General features: G+C 36.3%; 1 protein-coding gene across 1 annotated transcript in view; it reads left to right on the top strand.

Moving 5' to 3' along the window:
- Positions 1-22347, top strand: part of MBOAT2 (membrane bound O-acyltransferase domain containing 2) — an 83692-nt gene that overhangs the window by 48139 nt on the left and 13206 nt on the right. Inside the window, exons 4-7 of the mRNA XM_070955279.1 lie at positions 10977-11072; positions 13133-13188; positions 15257-15311; positions 16354-16537. Coding sequence (XP_070811380.1) covers positions 10977-11072; positions 13133-13188; positions 15257-15311; positions 16354-16537 — 391 coding nt within the window. The remainder of the gene's footprint in view (positions 1-10976; positions 11073-13132; positions 13189-15256; positions 15312-16353; positions 16538-22347) is intronic.

Raw genomic sequence — 22347 nt, 5'->3', positions numbered from 1 at the left:
ATATTTAATGACTGTAAATACAGTACATGGGCAACCCAGGTACTGTACTCCATCATCCAATTTGTGGCTGCTCAGATAGTGCTGCCAAAATGTCATGTTAAATCTCATTGGTGCAATTTGAGGTTATTTTATCTGTTAGCTGGAAGGTTAGGGAATAGGCAACGGAGCAGTTTGCCTCCTAGAAATTTTCTACTTTTATTTTAAACTTAATCTACCCTCAAAAAACTCAGGGGGAAAAAGCCTGAAAAAAAATTGCCCCCACTGTGAGATTGTCAAAACATCGTGCAACTATTTTCTAGAGGTTCAGAGGTCAAAATACAACTCCTAGCCTCTCACATATTATTTTTATTTACAGCATTAGAGGTCAATTTATTAATAATTATCATTACTTATTAACAATTCCCATTAGAGTAGCTTAAAGAAAAATAAACACTTAATGACATTATAACCACAAGGAAAGTTTGTGAAGCTATAAAAAAATTAAAATAAGGAAAACACCTGGACTAGATGGTACCAGCCTCTTATTATAAACATTTTAATGATGAGCTACTACAACCATTGCTACACATTATGAACTCTATTTTAAAGGCTGGAAAGATACAGGACAGTTGGATAGAGACCAATATATCATTAATACATAAAGAAGGTCAAGATTTGACCTCATCAAAAAATTATTACCCAGTATCATTACTAAAGAATGAATCACTGTAACAGAACCTCTGTGTGTATGTGTGTTCAAAGATTCAAAGCTGGTTGGTTAAAGTTCCAATTACAATATTTTGATAACAAATAAAAAAAAGTGTCACCACTCTCAGGCAATAAAGCTGGTACTATCCCATATTATCCACATTGCATGTTGTGTTTACCAAGAATGCCAAAATTGAAATCTCATTAGAACAGTTTTTTTTCAATCTTACAAATAAATATTGCCTGATAATAGAAGTTCCTTTTTCATGTTACTCGGTAGATTTCACAAATTAATATTTTCATGTCTTTATTTTATTTTTATTTATTTTATTTTTATTTTATTTTGAATTTATATACAGCACCTTCTCCTGAGGGACTCAGGGCGGTGTACAGCCAGATAAAAACATACAATACAAACATTAAAAAGCAATTAAAAGGATATCTATTAATATATATTATAAAACTGTATGTACTTTAAAAGATTTACCTGTTTGTTGATTTTTTTTTTTTTGCACTTCATATTTCATATGAATCCCAGTTTACAGTAATAAAGTAGAACATGACACAGTACAGAAAAATAAAATAATTAAAACTGCAATCATCCAAGAAAACAAAGATAAGTCAGTGATGCCAAACCTTTTGGGCTTGGCATGTCACAAATTTGGAAAATGCCTCACTTGACTCAACTGGTGTGTCTCCCCCCACACCACAAAAAAAGGAAAAACAATTCTTTATCTCCCCTTCCCCATCTAGGCCACCCTGAGACTGGACCTAAATGAGAGGCCTGGTGCTAAACTTCAGGCCCAGCACTACCACTGGTACTTAATAAGGCCACTTAGTGCTGTTCCTCAAGGCGCATGAGCCTTGGGCAACTCCACAAGTGCCCCCATGGCCCAGCACTCCCCAGGATCTGCTTCACACTGCTTACCTTCAGGAGGTGTTATGTTTCTGATGACTATACGAGGCTGCTCCAGGTTACATGAAGCCTTCATTCTTGAAGCAGCTTCAAAGAATGTTCTTCCATGATATCAGCAGTCTCTGAAAACCATGCAAAAGCATACCCCATTCTTGTATGACTTGTGGAGACTGCATAAGAGCACACCCCATTCTCATGCCGCCTCTGAAAATTGTGCATGAATGGGGCACAACTCTTTGAAGAGTTGCTGCTGTTGGGTTTAGTGAATGCTTGTGTGACATCCAAAAAATATGGCATGTCATCATATGTTTGCCATGAGTGCCTAGTATACCAAGTAGGCTACTATTAACACAAGTAGTCTTAAATAGCAAAGGCATATGGAACAGTTTAGTTTTTACTGTTGTGTAGTTTGCTGTTAAAGTATATAGAAATAAAAATCAATCAAACAAGAAATAAATAAATATACCATTCTAGCCTCTGAGGGAGGTGGTAATGGTTACTCTCATTCTTGGTTTCTCCTCATTCCTTGCCTTGCAAATAGATCTTTATCTTATAAAGTCCAGACTGGACATCTGCATCCATGCTACTTTTTTGCATCTGTTTTTCTCTTTCGTATAAGGATTAGATATCCTCATCTCCTGAGATGAATTCACTGGACAGGATGGTTCTGCCTGGAGAAGGTGGTCCTGAAGCCAGACTATGCAGGGCTTTCAAGGTTGCAACTAACACTTTAACCTACTTGAAAACCTACTAGCAACCAGTGCAATACTAATATAATGTGATTGAAGTTGATCTGTTTCACCACTATGCATGCAGCTGCATTTGTATTCATTGTAGTTTCTGAGTAGTCCTCAAAGTTAGTCATATAGAGCTGGTTGCAGAAGTCTATCCTGGTAGTGATGAGGGCATAAATTAAAGTTACCATGTCACCTCAGGGCTGATATGGCTACATCTGATATATTTGATATTCTGATATTGAAGCTAGGCAAAGGTCCTCCTGGTTGCAGCCTCCAGATAGCAATAACCATAAGTCCAGGAGGAAATCTCAGTCACAGGGATTTAAGGAGAAAAGCCACACATCCACTGTTGCAACTGTTACAGAAAACAAAGTCATTTGGGGGCAAATAACTCCATTTTGTTAGGATTTCATTTCAGCTTATTTCTTCTACCTGGCCCCTGGCTACCTGGCTTTCAGGCCCTAGATTAAGACTTTCATGGCATCTCCAGCTTGACCCAGGGTGTAATATACGGTATCATTAGCATGCTGATGGCATCTCACCAATGATGCCCATTAGCAATAGGTTCATTGAAAGCCACTTTGGTGTAGCACAGGGGTCAGCAACCTGCGGCTCTTTCACCTCTCTGCTGTGGCTCCCTGTTGCTCAAAATATGCGTCATAACTGCCAATGTGCAACACCCGTCGGTACGCGATATATTGAGCTTTTTAACCCCCCCCCCCCCCCCCGGATAAGCCAACCATGGATAAATCCAAGAAAAGAAAAGTTTCAGAAGAAAACAGAACGTTTAATTCGATTACATATGCTAGTTTTGTGGCCGCTCAAGAAATAGTCAGGCACGGGAAGGATTTTGTGGCTCCCGGTGTTTTCTTTTCTGTGGGAAACGGGTCCAAATGGCTCTTTGAGTGTTTAAGGTTGCAGACCCCTGGTGTAGCAGTTAATGTCCTTGACCAGAGACCATGAATCCTACCTGTTCTTTTGGTTATAAAAGCTGGCTGGATAACTTTAGGCCAAATATTCACTCTCAGTGAATATTTCACTTCACTGCTCCACATGGCAGTTGTTGTGGAGAAAATAGTAGACAGGGGTATGTTCACCACCTAGAATTTAACAAATTAAGGTAGGATACGTATAAATTAAAGATTTATAAATTAAAAATGTGCAGTATATACAGAAGCGTAGGAAGAAAACGATCATGCCTTGTGGGACGCTCCATGGAAAACTTTTTCCCTATTGATCTGACTTTTCTGCTCAGGAAAGGGGACGATTAATGTAAAATAGAGGTTCCTAACTTTCATCACCAGTCTTGATCAATGATCTCAACTCAAGAAGGTCAGGAAGAGTGCGCTCCCTTCATCCAGGCCTTAACAGAAGTCATCTAGGCCAATATTGCATGCCTGAGCCTTACCCTTGATTGAAAAGAATACAGATAAACTTTTTTTTTGTGGGCATTTTGCAATTGACGCCGCACCATGAACGACTTTCTCTAAAAGGGTGAGGTTGGAGGCCTAGGGTGGTAGCGGTCCAAATAATTCAATCCAGGGAAGTCTTCTTCACAAGAAGACACACCAACACCTTAAAATCATCAGGCATATTTCCTTTCCCCAAACAGGCATTGATCAGTTGCTGGACCCAACCACTCACACCTTCCTGAGCTATCTGAGGAGGGCCATGGATCTAGACAGCAGATGATAGAGCCATGCTGGAGAGCGCCCTGGCACTTCCATCAGAGCCCACAAGCTGAACAGCATTCCAGATAACAATGTAAGACGCTGCCCAGCCACACCTCAAGACTCCAGCCACTAGAACTTTGCAGATATCAGCTTTACAGGTAGTCCACGACTTAAAACCACAATTGGGACTAGGATTTTGATTGCTAAGCACTGTGATCATTAAGCAAGCCATCACATGACCGAGCCCAATTTTTATAACCATTTTACCATGGTTGTTAAGCAAATCATCACAGTGAATCACATGGCCATTAAATAATGCAATTGCTAAGCGAATCCAGCTTCCCCAATTGACTTTGCTTGTCAGAAGCTGGCTGGGAAAGTTGCAAATCACAATCGTGTTCACAAGATGTTGCAGATGTCGTGTATGTGAGCTGGATGCCAAGCGCCCAAATTGCAATTTGACCGTGGGGGGTGTTATGAATGTTGTAACTTTGAGAATAGGCCATATATTACTTTTTCCAAGGCTATCATAATTTCAAAATGTCATTAAATAGTTGCAAATCAAGGAGTACCTGTATCAGCAAAATGTACAAAAGCATCCAAGCACAGTTCCTGCCTATCCTTCCCAAGAAGGGTCCAATTAACTATAGACAAAGTTACCCTTATGACTGTAGTACAGGCTGAAATATGAGCTCTTTGTTTAGTATTATTTGTGTATCCTAATTTTTGTGATGCTTACTGCTGGAGAAGAATCGGGTGAAGAAGGTGGAAATTTGTTGTCCATATGTTTAATTATAACGAAACATTCCATATACTCCAAGCCTTAATACATTATATTATTCTTGTAATTTATCTGCCAATAATATAAAAAGGGTGGTGGTTGTATTGGAGCAATAAAAAAATAGTGGAAATGGCCTCTTTCCACTTTGGTTTAATTATATAGAATGTGAATTTGAGTGATAAATGTCTTATTTTTTTGGCAGAATAATTGGTTAAAATAAAGTGGTGCGTTATGATTAATTTTAGTTGCATGCTTCTGTTTTATTGAAATTGCTTCAGGTTGTATGATATCATTTGAAATGTGCTTTTGCTATTCACGTGCAAAATTTTATAAACTACATGTCCAATATGTGCGTGAGGGCACTATTTTTAAGTGAACTGTGCTTATTTCTTCTAGTCTGTGGCATGCTGAGTCCCGAGTTGACAGTAATGTGCATTAGAGTGCTTAATATCTAAATCTTAGTCATTTCAATCTGTATATGAGATGTTGCATATACAGATTAATTGCACTTATGTATGTTCATGATTCTCTATTTATTTGCCTTGCAAATATATTATGCAGTATATGTGTAGAAGAAATTTCTACACATATGAATTATTTTAATAACAGAGACCAGAATACTCCTCAATACAAGCATAGAGTGAGTTAATTTCAATACTGGAGCTTCAATAGCAAATCTAAAAATGGGCCTAATGTGGGTTTTTGTAACAAAGTATATATGTAATCCATAAGGTCAGAGATAATAATGTAATGAAGGTGGAAGTGGAAAGACAGTGATTTTATTAATACTATAGAGATTGCATATTAGTTATCATCCAAAGTTTCTATTTCTGTTATCTTCCCTTGTCCTTGGTTCACATCGCTTTCTTCGATTGCAAGTATCCTTTTTTATTGTCAACATTCCTTTCCTTTCTAAGCACTTTTGTCCTTGTGCCAGCATTGTTATTGCTTCTCTAAGGGGATCTAGGGAAAGCAACTGCAGAGTAGGGAACTGATTTGTTTAGCCTAGCAAACTCCATTTTGTTTTTACTTCATCTCTTTCTCTCTCTCAGACATGTGAACCCCTGCTGATTTTAGTCAAGTAAAGCATATTTCAATAAATAACGGCACACAGAATTTATTATGAAGTAACCTCAATCTGCAAGGATTTAGGTTTCTCATAGTTGAAAGTGGTGGCTGATAATGTTAATGTATTTGTTTTCGGATATGATGCAGGAACCTTTGTTCAAAGTGTTTTGATGTCAAAACTAGAGCTTTTTAGGAGGATTTTGTTTTTGTTAGTAGAGTAGTTGTGAATATCACTAATTTTAGTTGTTTGAATATATTCTATCCTACTTCTTTTTTTTTCTGCAGGAGCTTAACTTTAAGTGCTATCTCAATAGCAAAAGGTAGTGGCAAATATCTCCTTAGTGTGTTAAAAGATTTTGCTATATTTTAACTTAGAATGGACACTTGTTCATATATTACATTTTTTCTTTGATTTTCCTTTTGGGAATTCAGGGTAATGCACATGGGGAACTCCTTACAAGAACCACACTGTGATGTAGTAGGACTGAGAGGTAGTGAACTAGTCATCCAGTTTGCTCATGGCCAAAACAGATTGAGGTGTCTTTTGGCTCTAGTTTAGAGCAGGCTATTTTGGAGCTCTTCATATATCTTCTGAAACAGAGTAGTTCTTAGCCCTAAGACATCTGATTTTTTACAGACCTTTCCTTACTTGTCTGATTATATTTGCGATATTCTAATAAGCTCCTTCTAAAAGGAAAGCATATTGCTACGATAACCTCAACCTGGAAGACTGGTCATAAGTGCTGTTATAACTTTGAATGGTTTCTAAATGAGTAGTCAGTAAGTGAGGGCTATCTGTAATTTGAGCCATCTTGAAGTTAAACATTAGTTTGACTCAAAGCTGAACTAATACCCAATTTTCTAAATTTGTACAGTGACCTAAGAATATTACACTTGCTTTAGTTCTGCATAGAAAAAAATGCAAGGAAAAAAATTAAACATAGCTAGACTTTATACAGGTATTCCTTAACTTATGATCATAATTGAGCCCAACATTTCTGTTGTTAAGTGAGGCATTTGTTAAGTGAATTTTGCCCCATTTTATGACCTTTCTTGCCTCAGTTGTTAAGTGAATCACTGCCGTTGATAAGTTAGTAACTTGGTTGTTAAGTGAATCTGATTTTCCCATTGACTTTGCTCGTCAGAAAGATGCAATACATGATCACATGATCTTGGGACATAGCAACAGTCATAGATATGAATCAGTTGGCAAGCATCTGAATTTTGATCACACAATCATGAGGATGCTGGAAAGGTCGTAACTGAAAAACTGTCATAAGTCACTTTTTTCCAGTGCCATTGAACGGTCACTGAATGAACTGTTGTAAGTCAAGGATTACTTGTATATCTCTTCAAAAAACTACCGCTTTTCCAAAACAATGGTTCTTTTGCTTAATTTACCGTATTTTTCAGAGTATAAGACACACCTGAGTATAAGACGCAGCCTAGTTTTTGGGGAGGAAAATAGGGGGGGGGGGAAATCTGCCTACCAGGTATTCATCTGGCTAGCATCCTTAGTCTGGTCAGCTTCAGCACATTAGTTTGCTGGTTTTTTATCCCCTGCTTGGGGATAAAAAACAGCTTCTAAGGCACAGCTGAGAGGAAGCAACAATGAGAAAATCAGGCAAAGCATGGGGGAGATCGCTTCACTCGGCTAGTGCCTTGTTAGGGCTGAAAAAAAGCTTCGAAAAAGCTACATTTGGAGTATAAGACACACCCAAATTTTCAGCCTCTTTTAGCGGGGAAAAAGGTGCATCTTATACTCTGTAAAATACGGTACTTAGGCTTTCTCTAGCAATTTAGGGAGACTCCACTTCATTCAGAGGCTGCTGAACAGATGGTCAGCCTCCATTCTTGACCAGCCTTGCTCCTAGCTTGTCCTCTGATTTTGTACATTATTAATCTCACTCATGGAGATGGATTGACTGTCTGGCACGAGGCTGGTAGCTGTGAAGGTCAGAATTTGGAGCCTGCTCAATTACAACAGCAATCTTTTAGTTAGTGAGATGAGGAAAATGGATGATCAATGGGGCTTTTGCTCCCTCCACTTTAATTAAATGATTTGTGCTTCTCTTTCCCATTTCTGACAATACCTCAGGGGAAGTACAGTAGAACTAACTGCTGAGGAATAAGATGTTTATGGCCTGAATGTGCAAGAGTATGTGGGAAATGTCAGTTGATTTCGGTACAGTTAAAGCAACTTAAATGGGTGGTTATTCAGTCATTATAATTTGGTCATGGTAATAAAATATAATAAGAGGCATGTATTCTAGTGCAAAATGCTTTAAAAGTACATCAGAGAAGAAAGGATATGAAAAAAAGGTTGTCCTTTGTTCAGCAAATGCAACAGTTTGCTAGAAAAGTTGATAAATGCTATTTAATGCAGAATTAAGGTTTGCTGTCTGCATATTAGAAAAAGAAAGAAATATTTATCTTTTTTAATTTGCTGAAAGAGGGTATTTGTATGGATCTTTTTTGATTATATGGATTAATAAAATCTCTGTAAAACGATTACTTTTTAGAAGTTTCAAATATGCAGATTGGAGCTCTGAATGCTTATTTGGGTGTAAGACTCAGTGAAATTTAAAATAGTACTATGACTTACAGGCACAGCCACAAGCACATTTTAAATCTTATTGAGAGGTGTTTCAGAGAGTCCTTACTTGTATAGGTAGTCCTCATCTTATAACCACAATTGAGCCCAAAATTTCTGTTGTTAAGCGAGACATTTAAGTGAATTTTGCCCCATTTTACGACTTTTCTTGCCACAGTTGTTAAGTGAATCATTGCAGTCGCTAAGTTAATAACACGGTTGTAAAGTGAATCTGGCTTCCCCATTGACTTTGCCTGTCAGAAGATTGCAAAAGGTGATCGCATCACCCCAGGACACTGAAACCGTCATAAATATGAATCAGTTGTTAAGGGGATGAACTTTCATCACATGACCATGCTGCAACGGTCGTGTTAAAAACAGCCATAAGTAAATTTTTTCAGTGCCATTGTAACTTTGAATGGTCACTAAATAAACTTTTGTAAGTTGAGGACTACCTGTATTGATTGTTACTGACATGGGGCAAATTGTACAGGATGTCATTTCCACACTGTACCTCATTCCAGAATGTTCTCTGAGCTTTCAGACTGTAGTGAGAAAGTCTCATGGTGATAGCTGAGCTCTTGGCTTTCTGATGTTTAGATCCAGTGTATGTATAATGTATAATATCTTTAAATTTTAAAATAGTGTGCTGTAATGACAGATCAATGCAAAATTTGTAATGGGTGGCAAAATACTGAGCAATTTGTGAAAGCATTTTTAAACCATTACTAGGTTAACTTTTTTCACAGTGCAGTGCCACATTATTATTATTATTTTGCAAAGCAGCTTTACTTAAAAGAAATGAAAATAAAGGTGCTTTTCCAAAAGGCAACTGGACTTTTTTGTTTTGTTTTTTCCTTGAAAAGGTTTTGCTTCTCATCCAAGAAGCTTCTTCAGTTCAACATTTTCAAGGAAAGGGAAAAAAAAAGTCCAGTTGCCTTTTGGAAAAGCACCTTTGGGACAACCATGGCCTAGAAGATGATTGAGAATCTCTATAGAAATTAAAAAAACATGCTTAAAAATACAACAACTGTAATGTAGATTCTGTTGTAACTAAATGGGGGGAGTTTAAAAATAACAGTGATTGGCTTGTGGTTCAAAGGCTTTGAGGATATTGAAAAAGTTTGGTCTTTAACCACCATTGTGTGAATATACCACAACTCTTGTGTCTGTTTGTTTATAACCTTCAGTTGGGCAATACTGGAAGGTATAGAGCAACAATAATTGAACCAACTTAAATGAACTATAAATTACCGAATGCTGGGACCCGTGACTCTATTGGGAATTACATTTGGAAAGGTTGTGGCCACTTCAGACCACTACCATGTTTCCCTGAAAATAAGACCCTGCCTTATATTTTTTTTGAACCCTGAAATAAGCGCTTGGCCTTATTGCCATGCGCTCAAAAGCCCGATTGGGCTTATTATCAGGGGATGACTTATTTTGGGGAAAACAGGGTATATCTTCTGGCTATGCTTCCCAGAAACCTGTAGGTTGCACGGCAGGGGGGCAAATGGGAAGGCCATATCCCCGGTCTCTTCCCCGTCTCCCTGTGGCCCCTGCATCTAATTGGCTGATGGCAAGGTACAATTGGCAAGTGGCAATTGGCCGCTTTGGATCAGAAGCTGAAACGTGAACTTTCTTAATGGCAATGGCTGGTGAGAGAAGGGTGAGGAAGCAATTCAGATGCCTGCTGACGAGATATGGCTGGCTGGGGTGGGGTGAGGCTGGCAGTCAATGAATGTGCCTCTTCCTCCCTGCACTGGTTTAAGGAACAGGGTTGCAATTTTCTTTGTGGTCCATGGCTTCTTTTGTTCGGCCTTCCCTTAGCAAAATGTCAGAATATTCTGTGGGTCAGCTTCAAGTCCCTGCCAGCTTCCCACAAAGCAACTCAGTGTGGAAGCCAGCAAAAAGTTGGAAATTGCTCCTGCTCCCTTTGCATTTTTGTTGTCTGTAGTCATTCTGTGTCTCTGTTTAAGTAAGGAAATATCTGTGAAAAGAGATCCAATGAGTCACAGGTGTTGAGGGTAAAACTGCCCTCTGTAAAGTGGTGCAAAGAACCAGACAGCGAATAGATATGTTGCTTAGCAAAACACACAGATACTCACAGACTCTGAACATTTAAAGAAAAATAAACAGTCTTTACTTGTAGTAAAAATAACAAACTTGGCTTCTCAAAACAAAGATAACACTTCTTCAAATAATCACGGTTCAACACAAAAACATAGTTTGCTTACAATTCCAGTTCTCTTCAGTAACACACAGACACAGTTCCTTTCAGCAGTTCAACCTTCTAATAGCAGGAGCAGAAGTGAATGAACTTCCTGCTTTCTTTTATGTCTGCTTAGCACAACCAATTAGTCATCTTGTAGCAGTTAAAGTTACAGAACATAGTTTTCTATATATTATCTACCCAACCGTAGGATAAGCATCCAACAACAGGTTGTCTAGCTTTTTATATATGTTAATACCTATAGGTTCTGTGAGAAATAACCCAATGACTTTTATTTTTCTTTTCCAGATATTGTTTTGTTTTTGCTTTGGGATACCTCACTGTGTGCCAAATTTCTAGAGTTTATATATTTGACTATGGACAATATTCTGCTGATTTTTCAGGGTAAGAATAACAATTTTCAGGACTCACAATTGTTTTTGTAGATTGATATAGTTAAGTGTAAATTAAATATAATTTACCTGAGACTTCATAGATGTCTGATTTTTTAAATAAAAAATAAGAATATATGCATGTTATCTGTTCGTTTATTGCAACAGAAGAGTATGAGGTAATATAACTCAGGGATGTGACTTAACATGGAAAAATGTGTATACATATATATGGTAAAGGCTGCCCTATCACAATTTTCTATCTAGCTCCTTCATAACTATATAGTTCAGAATAGAATTATATCTGAAATAGGATGTTTATGAAAATGATTTCTCTGTGGGCTAAAAATCCATCCAGCTGATCTAGCTAATGCTGGTTGGACAGGAGAAATTCAGATCAAACCACTTGTGTCATCTCCTGATTAAAATATACAGGCAGTTCTTGACTTATGACCACAGTTGAAAATAGAACTTCAGTCATAAGTCATTGTGGTCCTAAGTTGAGTCACCACATGACCAGACTCAATTTTACAATGTTTTTATGATGGCCATTAAGCATGTCATCGTGATCATTAAATGAATTGTGTCAGTCTGAATTCAGCTTATCCAATGGGTGTTTTTTTGCCAGAAAATGGCAAAAAATTCACATAACGCTATCTTATATGACTGCAGTATGCTGCACCCAGTCATAAATGTGAGCTGGTTGACAAGCACCTAAAATACGATGATGTAACTATGGGGATAGTGTGGCAGTCATAATTCTGAAGATGGGTGGTAAGTAACTTTTTTCAAGTTAGTCATATCTTCAAATATTTGTTAAGCGATCAGACATAAGTCCAGGACTACCTGTACCTTTTTGCATCTGACAAAACACCTGTATATGTCTCTGGAAATGTCCAGTGCAATCATGAACATTGAGAGATTTCCTTTCTGCAGTTCCTTTTCCCTTCTTTCCTCGTCTCTCCTTTTTAAAAGTTTGGATTTGGATTTGAGTTCACAAATTAATCTTTTTTGTACTGGGGAAGTGTATGAAAGCTAATAAATCTTGCCTCTTTTCCTATGATTCTCTTGGAACAAGACACCAAAGTTACTTTTAGAAGAAATCATTTATATTGCAAGACGGTGTCTTTATTTCTCTACTTTTGAGTTATGTAATTGGAAAACGGCATTCTCTAGGGTACTTGTGAATTTCTGTTATATTGTTTTCTCTGATGTTACCATTACGTATGTGTCTAAAAGAAAATCTTCTGTGTGATGTAGAAATGGCAAAGTACTCCTTGCAGACTGTTGGTTCAATTTTTCAAGGTTGATTATGTTCTAATATTTATGGAGCAAATGTATGTACAATTGAAATAAAATTAGATTTTAGTGGTCCATTATTTACATGGGCCAGTGTTATTTTTTTTCTGTTGCTTCTCTGTCTGCTTAATGATATTGTATTATTCTGGTTTGATTAACAAATTTGGTGAAAATCTTTAGATTTTAATCTCAAATATGTGTCAAAGGGCGGGAGCAGCAGTGGGGAATGGTGCATATGCATGTAGCTGACTGCTTACATAATGAGAATAAGCATGTCTGAAAGTCAAGCTCGTGCATGCTTCTCTTTCTCCTCTCCTTTTTGTGCCTGAAGGAAAGAACTTAAAATGTCCTGTTTTTAATTTGTGATTAATTTTGTCCTCAAATCAGGATATCCCCATTTGAAACATAATTAGACATTTTGTGGACTTAATCAAATAAAGCTTTGTGATAAAGGAAGGATGGAAGCTTCCTCCATTAGGGAGGGAGGAATAATTGAGCTGAAATGTGTTCATTTTCTGAACAGTCTCTGTGACTTCTCAAGCAAATCAGCTATAAACCTTTTGAAAATATATCATTTCCTGTCAGTGTAAATGCCATTGGTTTCTTTGTTTCTCTCTGCCTGAGCCTACCAATGAAGAATTCTTTTGAGTGGCAAATTAAAAAAACAAACACACACTCATGAATATTCTCATTCAGCCTTATCTTGCCATAGAGAAGTACTATTTTATTTTTTAAAAATCTAAATTTCCTGTCCTTTCTCCATCTTTGTTACAGCCCAATGATGATAATTACTCAGAAAATTACAAGTTTGGCGTATGAAATTCATGATGGTAAGAATTGGGGGTGAGAAAAGACTTCCTTCTTTAAATTTTTAACACAAATTGGGGAGGAGAATTTTTTCTTTAAATTTGTGGGTAGAACAGTGTGTTCTGGCCAGCTATTCATTTAACTTTCAATCTTGGAAAACCCTTTTATTTTCTATCCATATACCGGATATTCAATCAGTTGAATATATGATATTTTTCTTCTTATAAAGCCAGTGGAATTTTATTGACAAAACCAGTATTTGTGATGATTTCATTAAACCAATATTTCTTTTATTTAGTTCTTGCTGCCTTGTATAATTATTTTTAAATGTGCAAATTGTATTGCTGAATATTTTTATTCATTAAATCAATAATGTCAACTTTTTTCAGATTTAACACAAGGAAATTTACATATTAAAAACTGCATAGAATACAAAAGCACCGTAGATGAAAATTAAACTAAGCTACAAGTTGGAAAAAATAAGCAGTAAAAATTGTATAGAGTTATGAAAATACTTACAAGTCTAAATAAATAATGATAATTAGGTGTTTAGTTTAGACAACTGAAGAGCTAAAAAGAGAATGCTTTTAAACCAGAAAAGTCAGTTGGTTTTATTTGTAAATAAACAGAGATAATGGCTGTATTAGAATATAGCATTAATTGTGGATCAGCATTAAGTGGGTAGGTTGCTGTAAGCCTCATGCTTGCATCCTCCCTCCCTCCCTCCCTCTCTGAAATATTAGAGGCAGCAATGGGCAGTCTTCCAAGTTGCATTAACATTAAACTAGCAAATTTCTTATAGTAGGTGTATCCTTTTTTTAGCTCATGCAGAAACATTAAGAATTTGGGAGTCTTTAATGAACAGCAGGAAGTTGCTGTGCTCTCATAAAATCTGAATCATTTCATTCAAATAATTTTTCAGTTCTCCACAGCCCTATAATAGTGTAGTCTCTTGCCACTTAAAGCTGTCCATTACTGCAAAAATCTGGACAATCATTAGATAGCAGCAGAGAGTTAGGATTTTCATGACTCTTTGCTCCCAGTTAGCAGTCATCTGATTATGCCATCTGATATGGAGCCATGTACATTGGCTCTACTCACTGTTTTAAATCAATCTCAGTTTACATTTCTAGTTGTGTGGTTTCTTTTCCCTTCTGTTCAATGGTGTCTGATTCTTGAAAACTGTCTGCAGTTTTCTTGGCAAAGTTTTTTTTAAGTGGCTTGCCATTGCCTCTTTCCTAGGGCTGAGAGAAAGTGACTGGCCCAAGGTCACCCTTTGCTTAAGGTGGGACTAGGACTCGGCCTCTGTTTCTAACTTGAGGCCTTAACCGCTACACCAAACTGGTTGTCAAGCTATATTGCAACATGCTTAACATTACATATGATTATTTGAGGAGGGACAGAAACATACACTAGGAGTTTGACATTGTTTTGTTTCAGTTAATTACTTAAGATTAAATCATAGTCTCTCTGATCCAAAGGTACAAGAAATAGCACTTTTGCATGATATACTAAATCATGTTTTGATTTGGCCTAGCTTGTCATCTGAAAACAGATCGTGGAAGCGATCACGGTTAAGACTGAGTTTGTAGCCATGGCATGTTTTGATTAGCTTGCTTGATCTGAACATGAAAACAAGAAATAATGGCAATCTTTTCATTAAATAGCATTTAGACCTTGAAGAAAATAGCCTGATGATTCAGTGGCTTCTGCTCATGCATAGAACGGCCTTTTCCCCCTAAAGTGAATCAAAATTCTGAATCATCTCAAGCATCTGGATGTAATAATCTGATTAGGAAATCTGGACTGATAACGCTGTCCCAATCTATGCCCATCCTAGCTTAATCACAAAGAGGATTAGAATGCTGGCAACGTGTCCTCTCAAATCCCTGCTAGCATCAGTTGCTCTTATTGTTTGGTCTCAGATTGCAATTACTTCTCTTCATGACTATCCTGCAAAAAAAAAAAAAAAAAAAAGAGAGAGAGTGAGAGCGAGAGCGAGAGAAACAGAACATAGTCCCAGCTCAAATGTATCTGTGGTTCTTGCAGCAGCCCCAATGGGTTACCTTTTTCTTTCTTGCTCATGTGCAGGAATGTTCCGAAAGGAGGAAGAACTATCGCCATCACAGCAATGCTTAGCCGTGAGGTAAGTGCTTCTCTGTTTTAATGTCAACGGCTGCCTCAGATTCCATCTGTCAGTCAGCCTGTCAGCAGCTTTGCAGGAGACAGATGCATTTGGATTCCGTGCATTTGGGTGCTTTCCATCTTTTTTTACAATGATATGAAGATAGCGCTTTGGGCCAAACTAAACAAAGCAGCATAAAGGCAAACTAAATAACTATTTGGTGTGCTACAAGTAGTCATCGACTTACGATCACAACTGAGACCAGAATTTTAGTTGTTAAGCAAGGCAATTATTAAGCTGATCACTGCGGTAGTTAAATGAATCACATGGTCATTAAGCAAATCTGGTTTCCCTTGACTCTGCTTGTTGTGAGCAGGGCTGGGAAAGTTGCAAATGTCAATGACATAACCTTTGGATACTGCAAGCATCGTAAATACATGCCATTTTGATCATGTGACTGTGGGGATGCTTCAACAGTTCTAAGATCAAGGACAAGTTGTAAATCACTTTTTTCAGGCCACTGTAACTTCAAATGGTCACTAAACCAATGGTTGTAAATCGAGGACTACCTGTATTAACGCTGAAGAAAGATCAATTTGCATTTCATTGTTGGAGTATGACTCCCATGTCCTTGTTTTATTGAAGTAAATTTCTAGTAGCATGCTATTGAATTAGTCTGATTTCCTGGGTTTTCTCCAGTAACTAGAAATCAGATTGCCTAATGAATCACGTACCATACTGTGCCTATTATATCCAAGGAGGAAATGATGAGTGATGAACCATAACTACCATTGGCTAAAACTGATCAAGATAGTTTAATTCAGCAATCTTTATTAGGGCCACAAATTTTCCATTCCTGCTTGATCTTTTGACTAGTATAGGATCCTTTATAAACAACTAATCAACTAGTTCTGAATCCCAATTTTTTTATCTATGAAGTTTTCTGTCAGCTAGACAGTTCATCTATAACCAATCACTGTATGGTATTTTAATATCTTGTAGCAGAGTTCTTGTTATTAAAATAGAGGTAAAATCTCACCAGTTGCTTGTCTTTGAATTACAGACGCATGCCAAGTCTACTGGAATATTTAAGTTACAACTGTAATTTCATGGGTATCCTGGCAGGCCCATTATGCTCTTATAAAGACTATATTACTTTCATTGAAGGCAGATCATATCAACTGACACAGTCGGAAGCAAATGGGAAAGAAGAAATAAAATATGAACAAACAGACCCCTCCCCAAATGTAAGATCTATTGTTATTGCGATGGTGCTGTTGTGTTTGCATGGGAAGTCTAGTTTGCATTCTGCATTTTTCACAGGCATAACTCTCAAGCTGTATCTGGATCATTTTCATAAATGACATAGTTCTCTCTTCAATAATCAAGCACTGAGTTCATCTAAAGGTCAATATTCTTCATAGATACATAATTTTGGACCTTGTGGGCTGTGAAAAGCTTGGGACTTGTGTTTATCTCATCCCATGTACTGCCATCAAAATTATCAGTAAAAAATCAATGCAAGTTGCTTTTATTTCTCAAACTTTTGCTGGTATTTGATTTCCATTCAATAAGCACTGCCTTAACCTTGTAGACTTTTCATTCCTCTTGTAGTGTTTCTAAGACTTTTTAAGACCTCTTAAATATCCCATTGAACTTGTAACTAAGTTTTAAAACAAGAACCAAAAGATATTTACAGAGTTTAATTTAAAAATCACACTCGGATATAAAATATAAACAATATATATCTTGCTTATCTGTTCTTCATTTAATTATTAAAAGTGCTGCATAGCATTTCAGATTCAAAGGCAGAAATGTGATTTGAAGTGCATATGGATGCTCATCTGCCAGGACCTTTTTCAAGACCTTGATTTTTTTTTCTGGGCTCAGATGGCTCCTTCTTTAACTAAGTACAAGTTGGGAAAAACTAACTCCTTGAATTGTTTCCATCATTTGAAATATTCTATATACTCCAAATCAGACTTTTCTCTTGAAATCTGAAACTTTAATTAACCATATGTTTAATTAAATATATACAGGTAGACCTCAACTTATGACTAGTCGCTTAGCGACCATTTGAAGTTATGATGGACCGACCAGAAGGTTCTAACAACCTGGATTCAAAGTTCTGATGGAAGGAACCCCCTGTGGTCACGTGATCACATTTTGGGCGCTTGACCACTGACCTGCATTTAAGGCTGTTTAGAACATCCCATGATCATGTGACCACGATTTATGACATTTCTTCCTGGAAACTGCTGTTTACTTCCGGTTTCCAGCAAAAAAAAAATCCACTGCAGACAGTGGGTTCATTTAACGACTGTGAATTTGCAGAACGACCACTGATTTGCTTAATAACCACAAGGAAATATGGTAAAATTGGGTCACTCTCATGATGACTCAGTTAACAATCAGCACAACTTATAAATTGTGTAAATTTCAGGCTCAATTTTGATTGTAAATCAGGAACTATCTGTATTTAAATCAAAAGCCTGTCTCCTCTGACTCTCCCCTCCAACTAGTATTTATCAATTTGACTTAGTTTTTCTTAGCTGAAGTCTTTGCTCAGCTTTGCTTTAATACATACCTTCCATTAGAATTTCTCTCTGAAAAGAGGCTTTCACCTCCCTTAAAAGAGCCATGCTGAAGATTCTGGATTTAGCCTTGGATGCTTCCTTACAAGACGAGAATATAACTTCTTTAGACATGTTTTATTTTTTAATTTTTTTTTTAAACTAAGCATCCTTTCATTCCCTTCTTTTTGGTTTTTTTCCCTCTCCCCTTTCTAAGTTCTCATAGTGCTGTACAATGTCTTCTCAAGTCCACATGTATGCTTTCCAGCATTCCCCCTTCTTCCTTCTCTCAAATTCTTTTTTACCCACTATTGGCCATTTCTGAAGATTAGTCCAGCCTATTTATTTTCTGTTAGCTGCATACCTCGCTTAGTAATATCAGGCAACATTAAGGGATTCCCCTTCCGTTATTTTTTAGTCAAGGATGAAGAGAAGTTATTTTATAGTGATGTGCAAACACTGGTTTTAGTAATCACTGATAAGTATAAATGCCAGTTGTATTAGTTTTCAAAATCATAAACCACTAAATGTTCTGCAATTGTAAACACTTCCTCATACGCTGTAAGGTTTGTAGTGGTTACAGGCATTAGATGTACTTTGGCGTCATTGCTTTAAGCTGAAGTATACGATCATTTTATAGAACAAATAACTAATCATAACACTGAATATCTCTGTACATTAAACAAAAATGCATTTTCTCAAGGATTAATTAATCAAAAGCAGTTTCACATAGCACCATTTCATTTTAAACAAAAATTTCATGCATGTGGATATGCAATATGAATGTGGGGAAATAAATATTGTTTGTAATGTCTTAAAACCTATAAGCTTGTAATTCCGGGACTTGTGTCCAAAATATTAAGTTTACCAAGTGACAAGTTTTTTAAAAAAATTGTCTTGTGTTGCAAGCCCTTATAATGCTGAATCCAACCCAGTCTCTGCTATTTTAAGAAGCTTTATTTTAACAATTACTTATAATGTAAAAAAAAAAAATACTTAATGCACTGCACTTTGTAATGAAAGGAAAATAATGCAATTCTACTTTGTATTTTTTTTTACATTATTCTCATTCTCCCAGAGCTATCATATACTTATAGTATTTGAAAACAAGCATCATTATTTTTCATAATACTCTCTAATAATTGTCATAAAAATGCATTTTTAGTTTAGATTTCAATGGAAAATCAAACACATTTTATTTGTAGTTTAAATGAAAACTTTAATCCATGTTACAATTCTTATGGCATAAAAATTATAACATCATTTAGCATATTTTAATAATAATAACTTTATTGTTATTGTACGTGTATACAGTGTATACCCATACAACAAAATTCACTTAACACCCAAAGACCAGGTCCAACATACATAACAATCCCCAAACACACTCCCATCCACCACAATTCCCCACCCCTATTTAAGTATTCAGTAAAATGTTCTTTGTGCAGCTATAGGTTGGTTTATCGGAATGCTCTCTGTGAAGCCACAAAATGTTATATTTTGAGTCAGAAAAGGTATTGAAAAAGTATGATTTATTTTTGATGTATTCAAGTACAGGTAGTCCTTGACTTATGAGCATAACAGAACCCAAAATTTCTGTTGGTAAGTGAGATAGTTGCTAAGTGAGTTTTGCCCATTTTACAACCTTTCTTACCACAGTTGCTAAATAGAACAGAATAGAATAAAAGAGTTGGAAGGGACCTTGGGGGTCTTCTAGTCCAACCCCCTGCTCAGGCAGGAAACCCTATATCATTTCAGACAAATGATTGTCCAATCTCTTATTTAAAAGTTCCAGTGTTGGAGAATTCACAACTTCTGGAGGTTGAAATGAAGTACTACAGTTTTTAAGTTAGTAACACGGTTGTTAAGTGAATCTGGATTTCCTATTGACTTTGCTTAACAGAAGATTGCAAAAGGTAATCATGTGACCCTGGGACACTGAAACCATCATAAATATGAGTCAGTTGCCAAGTGTCTGAATTCTGATCATGTGTCCATAGGGATGATGCAATGGTTGTAAGTCACTTATTTCAGCGCCATTTTAACTTTGAACTGTCACTAAATGAACTGTTGTAAGTCGAAGACTATCTGTATTACAATCAAAATTAATTGATATTTTGAAGCAGATACCAGTTTATTTTAGCATAATGGGGGTAACTGTGCACAAATCTTCCAGTATCTGACTTGAATGATAAAGGAAATTTATTCCCTCCCCCCAAAAAGTTGCAGTTTACATGTTCTGATGCATTCAAATTTACTTGTAATTAAATAACTCTTCGCTGAATGATCAGTGCACTTATTCCAAATAAAGGATGTACAGAATTGCAATATTCTACAGTTGCAGAACTGAAGCAGTATTTTATTTGAATTTCATTAATTGGTACAACCACCCTTTTCTTAAAACACTTATAGAATAGGTTAGCTGATAGAATTTAAGATGTGGATGCAAAATAATAATAGATAAAGCAACAAAAGCCAAAATGTTTTGGATGCTGTTTTTCTGCACGTTGTTTTAATAAGGTGACCTCTTTATAGTTGTTTTGTTAAAGTTTAGATAGGATTTTCATTTTTTATTTCATAGGGTTCTATTTTTCTTCATACATTCAAAGAATGTTTTTTGATAAAACATTGAGAATTTTTAAATGGTTTTTTTTTTTTTTTTACTTACAATTCCTCTCCCATTTGGTTGATTCTGATTTGGGGCAATAAAAATATCTTTCCCTCTTTTCTTCATTCCTTGGGAAAGTTTGCATCTTTCCCAACAGAGAGAGGCTTTAAACAACAATAACAAGAAGAATTTGCAAAGTGATGTAACTAATGCATCCCATGGATGTTGAGTCACAAAATGTCACTATAGTCTGCTGTGCACCAGACTATCCACGGCATTAAGATTCTACTTTCACCATTTCTACAGCCAATATTCAAACAAATTTGTTGGCTGGTTTCTTGTATTAAAAATGAAGATGATGGTATGTTGGTTTTATTTATTGGCAAATACCAGTTTCCACTCACAGAGGTTTTATTTATTGGCAAATACCAGTTTCCACTCACAGAAGCCAAAAAAGTGGAATTTTAGAACGTCATTCTCAGTTCTGACTTCAGATATAAAAATTGTTTTTGATTCCTAATATAAACAAATAATGATAAATGGGTGATGTTTACTTCCTCTCTATAAAGACTTATTAGAAAATGCTGCTGTATAAATAAGTGCATCTATCAGTGAGGATCTATAAATAACACTACTTTAAATGTGATTTAATTACTCAGAACAGGTAAGGTTTTTTTTTCATTGTATTGCTTATCTGCTTAACATATTTTGTTGTTTATGCTGCCTTATCTTTCTGACATCAAACAAAACTGTGTGCTCTTCATCCTTCACCCATTCCCAATGGTGTTAAGAGAAACCTGGCTGTCTTTCATAGCGTATTATGTGCTTTGGGGAAACCCTTTGAATGGTGCGGCTCTTGACTTCTGCATTTTCCCTTCGCAACTTGCAGTTTTATATGGTTATGTAAAAGTTTCACTTCTGCTTTGTGTTGCTGAAACGCTTGTGTAAAATAGGGTGGTGTATTATTTTTTTGCTGGATTCTCATGCTGGTTTAAAAAACAAAGAATACACAAAGACATTTTTAGATTAAAGTTTACATTTCTTGCACCATGAGGATCAGCAAATGGGAAGCTCTAGTTGAAAGAACGGTGTCCTGCCTAATCTAATAAGCTTCCTTTTTTTGGTTTGAATTTCATTTTTGTAACATAAAATTAACGAATGCCCCTTTTCCTTTTGTTAGGTGCATGATACAAGTTTAAAATAACATTGTCTATTTGCTAATTGCATGTTAACTGAACACTAGCCAACATTTTAAAATGATTTTCATATCTCACTCCTATTATACCTTTTTACAAGCTATCATTTGTTGGTGCTCAAAGTTGGTGTCAACTGTCTGAAATTATTGTCTATCTTCGTAAGTTTCTTCTTCTTACAGCTTTCAGCTACTCTTATATTCCCATGTTCCTAGGGAACAAATCCCCTTTGCTTCTGGCTTCATATAAATATTTTTGGCTCTTGATTCCTTGCAGTTTAATCATCAGTATTTAATGAATCCAAGCACAACAAACTTTATTACACTTGGAAGATTTTACTGAAGTAATGACATTTTCTGAGGAGGCAACCAACCATTGAAATGGTTTAATTAAAACATCATTTAATTAATTCAGTCATTAAGAGCCTGAGTTAAAGTCCAGTGGGCTGAGGGTTAGTTACTGTATTTCAGCTGATTTCAGTGAGATGCAAAATTGAGGCACCTGATGTAAGCACTTCACTTAACTAATTTCTAAAAGAAGAAATACTGTAAAGCAGATACCACATGGTACAATAGCCTTCCCCAACTTGCTGCCCTCCAGATCGATTGAACTTGCAACCTCTACAATCCCAAACTAGGAAAATGAATTATGAGAATTGTAGTCAACATATTTGGAAAGTGCAT

This window comes from Pituophis catenifer, unplaced genomic scaffold (assembly GCF_029215685.1).
Source record: "Pituophis catenifer annectens isolate HBS135680 unplaced genomic scaffold, rPitCat1.0.hap2 SCAF_1, whole genome shotgun sequence".
Lineage (NCBI taxonomy): Eukaryota > Metazoa > Chordata > Lepidosauria > Squamata > Colubridae > Pituophis > Pituophis catenifer.
The sequence above is the reverse complement of the archived record's forward strand: the minus strand, read 5'-3'. Positions and strand labels throughout refer to the sequence as shown.